At 45.2% G+C, this 13,502-nt stretch overlaps 1 protein-coding gene across 1 annotated transcript in view; it reads right to left on the reverse strand.

The window, feature by feature from the left end:
- Positions 1–2,806, reverse strand: part of ABCB10 (ATP binding cassette subfamily B member 10) — a 35,747-nt gene extending 32,941 nt beyond the window's left edge. The window contains exon 1 of the mRNA XM_046027084.1: positions 2,144–2,806. Within this exon, the coding sequence (XP_045883040.1) occupies positions 2,144–2,654 (511 nt within the window). The 5' untranslated portion in view covers positions 2,655–2,806. The remainder of the gene's footprint in view (positions 1–2,143) is intronic.
- Between the last annotated feature and the right edge of the window lie 10,696 nt (positions 2,807–13,502).

Below are 13,502 nucleotides of genomic sequence, written 5' to 3' on the forward strand. Positions count from 1 at the left end.
GTGCCTGCCTTTGGCTCAGGTCATGATCTCAGGGTCCTGGGATCAAGCCCTGCATCGTGCTCTCTGCTCAGCAGGGAGCCTGCTCCCCCCCCCCCCACCTACTTGTGATCTCTCTCTCAAATAAATAAAATTAAAACAAAACAAAACTGGCTTTCCTCGCGCTCACTTTGAGTAGCATATAGGAATGGCAGACATACTCTGTAGCACTCGGGGTCTCCAAATTTCGGCCTCAATCTGGGCCTGATGGGACCATTATTTATTCCCTCATCTCAGGCACTCTGAGCCCCTGCTCTGTGCTGCACACACGCTAAGAACTAGACAGAATTAGACACAGCGCCTGTCTCAAGCAGCTCACAGTCCAGTGAGATCACCTAGTCTCAAAATTTTCTTTTAATAAAGTAAAAGATCTTTATTTCCATCAAAATCTACATAGGGCCAACCGAGCAATGAAATAAATTCTCTTTATACCTCTGTGATACCAAGAATCGCCCTAAGCTTCAAAGGTCAGTCAGAGGTAAAAGATTCCTACTCTACCTGCCCTACAACACAAACGACTCTAGTTAAATTCTTTCGAAAGCAATGGATTTGCAGCAAAGCACATGGGATTCTCACCTGTTTCAAGGGCTGCATCTGACAACCTCACAGGCCCTCTTCCCACGCCCTCATCATGGTTGCACTTTTATCTCTAGTCATAGGATTATTTCACTTATGTTTCCTCCCCCACTAAGCTGGAAGCCCTAAGGGGAACAGGACCATGTTTCTTTCTACTTGCCAATGTAACCCCATGCTTACCGTACATTGAGTGGGCTCAATAAAAATTAAAGAAATGAAGATTTAGGGGAATCTCAAAAACTTTTAGATCTTAAAAGGCCCTTGCATGTAAACATTTCCCCTACTGTGGTTAAATGAGGAACTACTGAAAACCGTTCTAAAAACATTTGTTTTGATTTCTTAAGATTTTATTTTATTTATTTGGCACAGAGAGAGAGAGAAAGAGATCACAAGTAGGCAGAGGGGCCCCCAGAGAGAGGATGCAGGATGCAGGCTGGATCCCAGGACCCTGAGATCATGACCTGAGCCAAAGGCAGAGGCTTAACCCTCTGAGACACCCAGGTGCCCCTCGTTTCGATTGCCTTTAAAAATTACTCAATTATGATTTAGTTGGGTTATGATCTACAGTTTCTCATATTTTCTGGAGTGCACAGACTGCTCATCATGCCAGTGTTTGATTTTCTTTGAAGAGGTAGTAACTTCCTGCTTACCACTCAGGGAGGCAAAAAGCACTTGAAACAAACTGAAAAGTTTCCATTGTTTCGCTTCACATAGCAAAAAAGTTTTGACTGTTTAACAAACTTGTCTAAAGCAAATAATGTTTTGTTATTTTTTATTTAAATTCAATTTAGTTAACATATAGTGTATTATTAGCTTCGGTGGTAGAATTCAGTGATTCATCAGTTGCATACAGTTTCCAGGGTTCATTACATCAAGTGCCTCTTCCCTATTGCCCATCACTTAGTTACTCAATCCCCCTATCCACCTCCCCTCCCGCAACCGTTTGTTCCGTACAGTTAAGAGTCTCTAACAGTTTGCCTCCCTTTCTCTTTTTGTTATTTTATTTTCCTTCCCTTCCCCTACGTTCACCTGTTCTGTTCCTTAAAATCCACATGAATGAAATCATACGGTATTTGTCTTTATCTCATTTCGCTTAGCCTAATACATAATGTTTATAAGAAGTGGTAGAACCTGTTACAAAACAGGTATATTTTTGGCTAGAATAAATTTTCAAATGTCAGGGGGGAGCCCAGCTCCCTCTGAGAACGCTGGCAATGCCAAAGCAGAACGGCCCCCCAGATTCCAATCATGAGATACTGTTGCCCTTCTGTGTGTGTCAAGCCAAGAAAAGAAACATAAAAGACAACTGAGAACAGATTCTCAGCCAACCTGAAGGACTCGACAATGCTCCGAGAGGTGAGCGCTCCATTCAGCACTTCTTGGAAAAGACCCGCACAAAACGGCCAGCCGTCCCTCCCCACGGTATCACAAGCGGCCCGGGGTCTCCCGGCCGCCCCCACTGTGTCCCGGGACCACGCGCTCGGTACGGCGCGCGGAGCCGCCGAGGGCGAGAGGACGGAGAAAGCCCTACCTGCCAGCCTCCCGCGCTCCGGGTACGCCAGCCCCAAGAGCTTCTGGGCCTCCGTGCGCCTGGCCGGGCGCAGCCGCGAGTTGCCTCCGGGAGTCGCCGCGGCCGCAGGCAACGCCGACCCGCGCTGCCAGGCCTCGCCCCCGCCCCGGGCTGCGACTGCCGGTCCGCCCCGGAGCCCAGCGCGCCGGAGCCGGGGAGCGTCGGGCCCCGCAAGGGCCCCGCACCTGCTGGCGCCGGTGGGCCGCGCCCACAGCCCCAGGAGCCGCGCCAGGCCTGCTCCACCGCCGGGGCCGCGGGGACGCCCGCCCGGGCAGCCGCTGGTCCAGCGACGCGGGTCTCGCGCGGCGCCGGCATCCCGGAGGAGCCCCGGCCCCGCGCCCCAAAGCCGGGTCGGCCACAGGCCCGTCAGCGGAGGTCGCGGCCCCGGGACGCCGGCGCCCAGGGTCCACGTGCCGGCGGCCGGGCTTCGCCACCGGAGCAGCCGCAGCGGCCAAGCAAGTGGGCCCTGCATGGCGCCGCGTCCGGCCCGCGCGCCCCGAGTCCGAGGACCCTCCCGGCCCGGCCGAGCAGAGGGCGTGAACGCGGCGCCGCCCGCCGCCCCGCCCGCTGTCACCCGCCGTCACCCGTCTCATCCGGCCCGCGGCCCCTGTGCACGCCCGGGGACGCGTCCGCCCCGGACCCATCCCAGCCGCCGCCCTCCGCCCGCACGGGTCCCCGCCCCGCCCGGCCGGCGACTCGGGCCCCGCACCCCCCCTCCAAGGAGCCCCCTCCCGCCTCGGACGCTTTCCCCGCAGCGCCCCCACGGGGCCGGCGAGTGCCGGGCGCGCAGCCGGTACCGCCGAGGCCGGGGCTGGAGAAATCCCCCGGCGCCGCTGCGCCTGCGCACTACCGCGCGGGGAGCTTTTTCGCGCTTTTCAGCATTCTCCCGTGAAAACCTGGAAGCGGCGCGAGCCGTTTCTCACGCCAGAGCTCGGCGGAGCGCACAGACGAGATCACACGATGACCGGTGAAAGGATGGGGCTGCCAGACAGCTCGCTGGTCCGCGCTTGGGGCGGGTCCGCGGCCTCGGCGACCCCGGCTAGGGCTGGTCCTGTCACCCTGTGTCCCACTCCAGAGCGCCGGACTGAGCCGCGGAACACTGTTGGAGAGGACGTCGCTGCGGGTCAGCGCAGTTGTGGGAGGCGTTCTGGAGGACGTGGTGGGCGAGCAGTGAGCTGGCCAACTTTGAGCAGACGAAGAGAGCATTTCATAACTTGCGCCGAAGTGCAAAAGCAGACACAGTCGAGGCACTCTGGCTGTTCAGAGCAAGACCAATCCAAATGCCATGTAGCATTTCAGCACACGTGCAAGGAAAGCCAGAGAGGAGGATCCTAAAACCCACGGGGACGCAAGGAGACTCCATGGTGCGGGCATCCCTACGCTGAGGACTGGGAGGGGAGCAGCCCGATTCTCTCACATGTAGGAGTCATGGTTGAACAAGATGGATAAGTTTTTGTTGACTCGTAATTTTACAGGGCCGATACTAGGGTAAGGCTAGCGAGAGACACTTGGCTCAATTGCAAAATTTATGGATTTGGGAAAAAAACCCACGTTTCAATAGTCAAGATAAATATTTTAATGCAATATTTTTAAAGTCAAAATTAATTTTTAAAAAAATCAAAATTAATGCCAAAAAATCCATGATAAGCAATACATCAAAGCTTCAAATAGATCAAAACTTCAAATGCATTTGTGCACTTGCACGATCCAGCCTCTCTCTTCCCTTCCTAATCCCACCCCTGAAAGCCTTATTTACAGAAATAGGCAGTTAGAGCTGGCCTACTTTACCTTTTTTTTTTAATTTGCGTTAAAATGTTTTATATCTTTGTTGCCGAGACTTCTTGGGCCTCTATTAAGCTTCACTTCCAGGAGAGTGACTCACTTACTTCACTCTATTTGGGGCCTTGGTAGGCAAGGAGTGTAGGACTTTTGAAACCAAGTACCGATAATAGAAAGATAGTGTGGAATTAAATAATTTGTGCTTTAAATGCCCTGATGAGCAGGAAGTAAGCAGGAAGCTTGCTGTCCTCTAAACTCCACCTCTTAGACCAAGGGGAGCATGGAGTTGTACCCCCCTCCCAATCCAAGTTAACCACGACTTAGGTTAGCCTCTCATTGGTGTCTAAATTCTTGAATGCAGGGTATAGATTGAAATCGACTCCACTGATTTATGAGTGGGCATGTTCCTTTTTTGGAAAGATTTTATTAGGCGGCTTCTAAAAAGCGAGGAGATAGTGCTTCATACTTCCCATTTAAGCCCCAGCTGAAGAAATGTCAAAAAATGACATTCTCCCAGTTGGAAAGTGATAATTTTTCTTTTTTAATTTGACAGAGAGATCACAAGTAGGCAGAGAGGTAGGCAGAAGCAGGCTCCCTGCTGAACAGAGAGCCCGATGTGGGGCTTGATCCCAGGACCCTGAAATCATGACCTGAGCTGAAGGCAAAGGCTTAACCCACTGAGCCCCCCAGGCACCCCAGAAAGTGAAATTTTAAATCAAATCTAACCTTCCTCCTACTTTCTTTTTCCCATTTTCCAGAACACAGTTGCTGCTCCAAGGGCTGGGGAAGGCGGGACCATCCTTTGCTTTCTGCCTCCCCCAGAGTGATGTCCACTAGACTTATTCTGCAAGCACTCTCTGGGGCCTGGAGTCTACAGAAAAATACTCCAAGTGTAGTTGATTAAAAAAACAAAACGAGGGCGCCTGGGTGGCTCAGTGGGTTAAGCCGCTGCCTTCGGCTCAGGTCATGGTCTCAGGGTCCTGGGATCGAGTCCCGCATCGGGCTCTCTGCTCAGCAGGCAGCCTGCTTCCCTCTCTCTCTCTCTCTCTCTGCCTGCCTCTCTGCCTACTTGTGATCTCTCTCTGCCAAATAAATAAATAAAATCTTTAAAAAAACAAAAAACAAAAAACAAACAAAACAATTATTGGTCCTTTGCATTTCTAAAAATCAGGCAGGTAATAGGAAATCAATCAACCTTGACAAAAATGTCATGCTAAAAAAAAAAAAACCCTTCCCAGCCATCATATCATATACAAGGCAAGAATTATTTCTGTAGACTCTAAAGAAAATGTCAATGGCTCTTAAAATATATATAAAATGGGAGAATGGAGTAGGGAATAAATATTGGCAGAATAATCACTAGGGCAATTTACATAGTTATCACACCAAAAAAAAAGCTACTCTAAATATATGTACATGTGTATATATATATATATATTCAATACACATTCATATGAGAAGAGAAGGTTGCCGTAAAGCAAAGCAATAAGCATCTATGTTTTGCACATATATATGTGTTAAATACATGTTATCTCTTTGCATTACTGTGACCTATTCCCATTTAAAAATAAGGATAACTTCTCTTTGCCTTTTTAGACGTTCTTTGGCCACTGAAAAAGGGAAGAAATACTCTAAGCTGTGTTTGGGAAAGTAAGATTCAAACACTTAGATGTGAATGGATTAATAATATAAAATACCACAGAAAAGCAAGAAAAGGGGGTGTGTGAATTCTGGGACAACAAAGAGAAGTCCATATCCTGCCCACTGACAGACAGAAAGGGCTTGCAGTGGGGGTGTGATTGACCAAGCGGTCAGATCTGGCCTTTAGTGAACAAACTCGTAATAGGCTTAGTGGCCAATAGGTGTTGAATTCAAAAAGGATGTCTTTGGACGGAAACTTGAGAGCAGTTGGGATTACTCCAAGAACGTTTCCATCTGTGGGCTCCTGTACCTCTCAGAGTGTGCTAAAGGTGCTCACGTGGACAGCAGGAGGGGCCCGTGGAGCACAATAGGACAAGAAGCCAATGCAAGTCTTCCTGGTGTGAAGCCTGTGATCTGATGAGGGGGTGAGGTTGGGGTTGTCATTTGACCGTTCTTAGTACATTCCCTTTTCTCTTAACTCAGGGGTAGCAGAGCAATGGCTGAAGGTAGAGCAGGCAGATCAGTGAAGCAGGAACCAGGAATGGTCGGGTGGGGTGGGGGAGGGCTCTACATGGGGCCGAATCTGTAAATTCCTCTGGAGCCCAGATTGAAGATTTTGCTAATTCATCTTCACTGTGCTCTTGGAAGGAAGGCTGAGGCTGTAACTTAATCTCACCAACTGGACCCAGGCAGGCCAAATGTAGTACATGTAGGTTCCCGCATCTTTGGCTTTTACATTCTCTCTCACCTTCTCCCCAAAGGTGGTTATGGGTTCAGTGTCCCTCCAAAAAAGATAATGTTGAAATCCTAACCCCTGGTATCTCAGATTGGGACCTTATTTGGAAACAGAGTAGTTGCAGTTATAGTTAATTATGGTAAGAGGAAGCCCTATTGGGGTAGGAGTATGGCATCTTGATGAGAAGGTGGCCATATGAAGACAGAGGCACACAGGGAAAAGTGCCATATGATGAACAGGGCAAAATTGGGAGTTATGCAGCTGCAAGCCAAGGAATGTCAGAGATTGCCTGCTAATCCCCAGAAGCTGCCAAGAGGCAAGGAAGATTTTCCTATGGGTTTCAGAGGCAGTATGGCTCCGCCAGCACCCTGATTTCAGCCTCCAGAACCATGAGACAAACACTTTCTGCTCGTTTAAGCCACGCAGTTTGTGGTATTTTACTAAGGCAGTTCTAGGAAAGTACTACAAAGGCCTAACATCAGTGTCTTAAATCGTACTACAATAGATGCCCATACTACAATATTTGCCCATTTAACTCATGTTTAGCCAAATAAGCAACTGAGTTATTCAAGCTACTCTAAGCAGTCGGTTTGCAGGTCTTATCTCCTACAACGCCTAACTTTGTTTTACCAGGATTATGTTTCACAGCTGTCCAGATTTCAGGCTACGGAGAAGCTTGCATGATCTCATGAAATGTAGCTTGGGACTATTACACAAAGGTAATGTATATGAAACCAGACAATGAGCCTGATTCTATGATTTTTATAATATTTAGGTACAGTGTTTTCTCTTATAACCATCTGAGGTTGGACCAAACAGAAACATTTTAGCATATTTTGAGTAGGAGGTGAAAGACCCAGAAGTTACAAGAGGACACATATACCAATACCCTAGTCATTCACTTCTGTCTCGAGAAAAACCACTGCTCCTTGTGTATCCTCACAAAAATATTCTGGTAATATAGGAGTATATGTGTGTGTGAGTATATGTATCTATATTTTTATTTTTAAAGATTTTATGTATTTATTTGACAGAAAGAGAGATCATAAGCAGACAGAAAGGTAGGCAGAGAGAGAGAGAGCGAGGAAGGGAAGCAGGGTCCCCACTGAGCAGAGAGCCAGACACGGGGTTCAATCCCAGGACCTTGGGATCATGACCTGAGCCGAAGGAAGAGGCTTTAACCCACTGAGCCACCCAGGCGCCCCTATATTTTTATTTTTTACACAAATATAGCATACTAGACATGCAGCCCTGAACCTTGCTTTTTTCATTATACATTTTAGGATTTGGTTCCCAACTGGCACATCATCCTTTCTAAAGGCTGAATGGCCTCCCATTGCCTGGATGTACCCCAATTTATTTAACTAATGTCCTAATACTAGGCTTTTGCTATTATAAACAATACTGCAGTGAATATCGTTGTAAGCATTTAGCATTCCACACACATAGGAGTTTGTCTGTAGTTTAAATTCCCAGGAGTGACATGCCTTGTAGAATAACTAAAATTATTGGCTAAAAATTAAGAAAACAATAAAAGCCTCCTATGTGGAAAAAGGGAGGAAAATTGTAAAATTTTTCAAAATTTTTTATTTGTAATTTTTTCCTTATTTTTACAAACCCTTGTGTTGAGAGCTTTTTAAAAATAATTTTTTTTTTATTTGAGAGAGAGAGAAAGTGAGAAACAGAGCACGAGCAGAGGGAGAGGGGCAAAGGAGGAGGGAAATGCAGACTCCCTGCTCAGCAGGGAGCCCGATGCAGGGCTGGATCCCAGGACCCCAGGGATTATGACCTGAGCTGAAGATAGATGCTCAACCCACTGAGCCCCCCAGACACCCCTCTCTTTCTAAAGTTCAAAGAACAAATAATTCCTGTGGAAAATAAACTACCCCAAAGCATAAATAAAGATAGATTTCTTCGTCTATTTTATGAAATTCATGAGCCCTAATATTTAAACCTAACAAAGATAGCCACCAAAAGCAAAAGACAGAAAACTATCAATATTCAAGTCCTTAATAAGACAACAACAAATCATATCCAACAGAACATGCTATCACTAAACCATCATGAGAAGAATAGAACTGTCACATTACAGGATCAGTGCCCTAAGAAAGAGCATCTAGATCAAGCCATCGGCCAACGTCATACGCATTATTGAGCCACTAGAAAAACAAGACAAAGACGCCAGTCAGCACTGCCACTGTTAAACATGGCGCCGAGGTACTAGCCGATGGAAGAGATCAAAATGAATGAGGTCTAGTTATCAACAGGAGAAAGATAAAATTATCATGCATGCAAATTATATTCTTATTTACCTAAAAAACAGAGTTCAGTGAAAAAATAATGAAGCAATAAGAATTCTATGAGGTCATTGAATCCAAAATTGACAAAAATAAGTTTTCTTGTGAATGAAATGCCCAAAAATGGCATTAATAATTATAATTAAAATGTAAAACACCTAGAGGTGCCTGGGTGGCTCAGTTGGTTAAGCAGCTGATTCTTGTGATCTCAGGGTCATGAGTTCAAGCTCTGTGTTCACCTGCACCCTGGGTATGGAGCCAACTTAAAAAACATTTTTTAAACACCTAGTAATCAAATTAAAAGGAATGTACAAGACAAATGTGAAGATAATAATAAAGCTGTACTGAGGTAGAAATGAGAAGACTCAAATAAAAAGAAGAGATATTTTCCCGGGTGTGTAGACCAACTAAAAATACATGATATGTGGGGCGCCTGGGTGGCTCAGTGGGTTAAGCCGCTGCCTTCGGCTCGGGTCATGATCTCAGGGTCCTGGGATCGAGTCCCGCATCGGGCTCTCTGCTCAGCAGCGAGCCTGCTTCCCTCTCTCTCTCTCTCTCTGCCTGCCTGTCTACTTGTGATCTCTCTCTGTCAAATAAATAAATAAAATCTTTAAAAAAAAATACATGATATGTGCTGGGTCCTGTGTTAAGCAACTTATACACATCATCATACAATATTTTCAGGGGGGTTTCTCTTTTCTTTTTAAACAACTTCTTTTTAAACTGAAGACACCTGGGTGGCTCAGTCGATTAAGCCGCTGCCTTCAGCTCAGGTCATGATCCCAGGGTCCCTGGGATTGAGTCCTGCACGGGGCTCCTTGCTCAGTGGGGAGCCTGCTTCTCTCTCTGCCTCTGCCTGCCTCTCTGCCTGCTTGTGCGCTCGCTCGCTCTCTCTCTCTCTCTGACAAATAAATAAATAAAATCTTTAAATTATAATTACTAAAAAAAAAAAAAAGAGGAAGCTGTGACCCACAGAGGTGAAGCAATTTGCCCTAAGCCGCACAAATAGTAGATGGCAGAGTGGGATTTGATTCTGGAAGCTTCCAAAGCATATGCCTAATGGCCAAGTCGGTTTTCCCACATTAATTTATAGGTTTAACATAATTCCATTTGAGCCCTTGAAAAAAAATTTTTTAATTGCTGAAATGAATCTAGGATATAAAAAAATAAGCCAGGAACCTAAAGCAATCTACACATTTAATGCAATCCCTATCAAAATACCATCCATTTTTTTCAAAGAAATGGAACAAATAATCCTCAAATTTATATGGAACCAGAAAAGACCTCGAATAGCCAAAGGAATATTGAAAAAGAAAGCCAACTTTGGTGGCATCACAATTCCGGACTTCAAGCTCTATTACAAAGCTGTCATCATCAAGACAGCATGGTACTGGCACAAAAACAGACACATAGATCAGTGGAACAGAATAGAGAGCCCAGAAATCGACCCTCAACTCTATGGTCAACTAATCTTCGACAAAGCAGGAAAGAATGTCCAATGGAAAAAAGACAGCCTCTTCAATAAATGGTGCAGGGAAAATTGGACAGCCACATGCAGAAAAATGAAATTGGACCACTTCCTTACACCACACACGAAAATAGACTCCAAATGGATGAAGGACCTCAATGTGAGAAAGGAATCCATCAAAATCCTTGAGGAGAATGCAGGCAGCAACCTCTTCGACCTCAGCCGCAGCAACATCTTCCTAGGAACAACGGCAAAGGCAAGGGAAGCAAGGGCAAAAATGAACTATTGGGATTTCATCAAGATCAAAAGCTTTTGCACAGCAAAGGAAACAGTTCACAAAACCAAAAGACAACTGACAGAATGGGAGAAGATATTTGCAAACGACATATCAGATAAAGGGCTAGTATCCAAAATCTATAAGGAACTTAGCAAACTCAACACCCAAAGAACAAACAATCCAATCAAGAAATGGGCAGAGGACATGAACAGACATTTCTGCAAAGAAGACATCCAGATGGCCAACAGACACATGAAAAAGTGCTCCACGTCACTCGGCATCAGGGAAATACAAATCAAAACCACAATGAGATATCACCTCACACCAGTCAGAATGGCTAAAATGAACAAGTCAGGAAATGAGAGATGCTGGCAAGGATGCGGAGAAAGGGGAACCCTCCTCCACTGTTGGTGGGAATGCAAGCTGGTGCAACCACTCTGGAAAACAGCATGGAGGTTCCTCAAAATGTTGAAAATAGAACTACCCTATGACCCAGCAATTGCACTACTGGGTATTTACCCTAAAGATACAAACATAGTGATCCGAAGGGGCACGTGTACCCGAATGTTTATAGCAGCAATGTCTACAATAGCCAAACTATGGAAAGAACCTAGATGTCCATTAACAGATGAATGGATAAAGAAGAGGTGGTATATATACACAATGGAATACTATGCAGCCATCAAAGAAATGAAATCATGCCATTTGCAACGACGTGGATGGAACTAGAGCGTATCATGCTAAGTGAAATAAGTCAATCGGAGAAAGACAACTATCATATGATCTCCCTGATATGAGGACATGGAGAAGCAACATGGGGGGGTAGGGGGATAGGAGAAGAATAAATGAAACAAGATGGGATTGGGAGGGAGACAAACCATAAATGACTCTTAATCTCACAAAACAAACTGGGGGTTGCTGGGGGGAGGTGGGATTGGGAGAGGGGGAGGGGGCTATGGACATTGGGGAGGGTAAGTGCTATCGTGAGTGCTGTGAAGTGTGTAAACCTGGCGATTCACAGACCTGTACCCCTGGGGATAAAAATACATTATATGTTTATTAAAAAAAAATTTGGAAGGGGAGGCGAACCATAAGAGACTATGGACTCTGAAAAACAACCTGAGGGTTTTGAAGGGTCAGGGCTGGGAGGTTGGGGGAACAGGTGGTGGGTAATGGGGAGGGCATGTTTTGCATGGAGCACTGGGTGTTGTGCAAAAAGAATGAATACTGTTACGCTGAAAAAATAAATAAAATGAAAAAAAAAATAAAAATAAGCCAGGAAAACTGTTGTTGATCTTAGCCAACTAAATATGGAGCTTCTCATACCTGTGCCCCAAAACTGTATGGACTAACAAAAAGAACAAATAAAGCCACACAAATCTCATACCTATAATGTAATTACAAAGCTTATATTGCCAGTGCACAGAAAAATAAACACCAGTTTTTACCAGAGTTCTCTGTCCAGCTCTGCCACAAGGCTTTGAACAGAACTGGGGCAGGAAGACTTCAGGAAACCTGTGAAAACAAAAGAAGAGGGGAGCAAGGGGTCTAAAATTGACCTAAAATTGTGAGAGGGAAGGAAAACTTAAAGATGAAAATATGGGAGAGAGGGAAGGGTTCTAGTGGATCAAAATACTCCCCAAGGAAAGAACTTTAAAATGAGCAGGACTGGGGTGCCTGGGCTGCTCAGTGGGTTAAAGCCGCTGCCTTCCGCTCAGGTCATGATCCCAGGGTCCTGGAATCGAGCCCCGCATCGGGCTCTCTGCTCAGCAGGGAGCCTGCTTCCTCCTCTCTCTCTGCCTGCCTCTCTGCCTACTTGTGATCTCTGTCTGTCAAATAAATAAATAAATAATCTTTAAAAAAAAAGAGAGATTTAAAAAAAAAAACGAGCAGGACTTAAGGTAACTGTCTCAGAAAAGGAAAAGGGAAAGTGGGAATAAAGTTTCAAAAGAAGGAAGCGGGGGCCGGCCTGGGTGGCTCAGTGGGTTGGGCATCTGCCTTGGGCTCAGGTCATGATCTCCGGTCCTAGGATCAAACCTGACATGGGGTTCTCCGCTCAGTGGGGAGCCTGCTTCTCTCTCCTTCTCACTCTCCCCCTGTTCTCACTCTCACTATCTCTCTCTCAAATAAGTAAATAAATAAAAATATTAATAAAAAATAAAAGAAGGAAGGGGTCCTCTTTGGAGACTTGGTGGTACAGAGAAGAAGAAGAAAGAGGGGGAAATTTAGAATCTTAAATTTGGAAGTAAGAACCAAAATCAATGATCATAATCCCGTCCTCCTCCCTTCACAGAGGCAGCCATTAAATAGATTGCCTTTTACTACCCTGACGAAGGAGAGCATCCTCAAATTAGCCATTTTGTGAAATACCCCCAGCTACCAACTGTGCCAATAGATTACATAGAATTCATCAACACAAAACTATAGGAAACAGAAAAGGAAGATAAAAGCATTTCAGGTGATAAAAATTCTTCCCCCCAAGATGACAGAAACCAGAAGAAAATTGTGATACCATACACAAAATTAAACTGAGTATTTTCGAGCAAGCATTTGGGATATGAAAAGCAAATTGAATCAGAATGAATTAGGCAAGATCGAAATAAGGCAAAGGATGCCCAAAATTGCCAAGAATGAAACAGGCAAAATTAGGAAGAGAAGAAATGAGTTGATTGAATTCAAGAAAGAAATGGAGAAAAATAAAAAATCATCTCCAAATTGAAGACTAAATGGCTAAGTGCCCAAGGGAAAATAGTCTCAAATAAAAAATTAAATAAGCAGCATTGAAAAGAGGCAGGAAAACATCAAAACAAAGGAGAATAAATGGCTAAAATGGAAGATGGGTAAAGAAGTTTCAAAATTCTTGTAAAGAAGCAGTAAGTCCAGAACTAATAGATCTATAAACTGGGGCACCTGTTAGCTCAGTCAGTTAAGTGTCTGACTCTTGATATCAGCTCAGGTCTTCATCTAATGGTCATGAGTTCAAGGCTCATATTGGGCTCCACACGGGGCTTGGAGTCTACTTAAAAAAAAGTAACAACCTATAATCTAAGAAAACATTTCCAAAATAAGAACAATCTGAATCTGCTATTTAAAGAGCCCACACCTACTTGAGAAAATTGACA

Source organism: Meles meles, chromosome 13, assembly GCF_922984935.1.
Source record: "Meles meles chromosome 13, mMelMel3.1 paternal haplotype, whole genome shotgun sequence".
NCBI lineage: Eukaryota > Metazoa > Chordata > Mammalia > Carnivora > Mustelidae > Meles > Meles meles.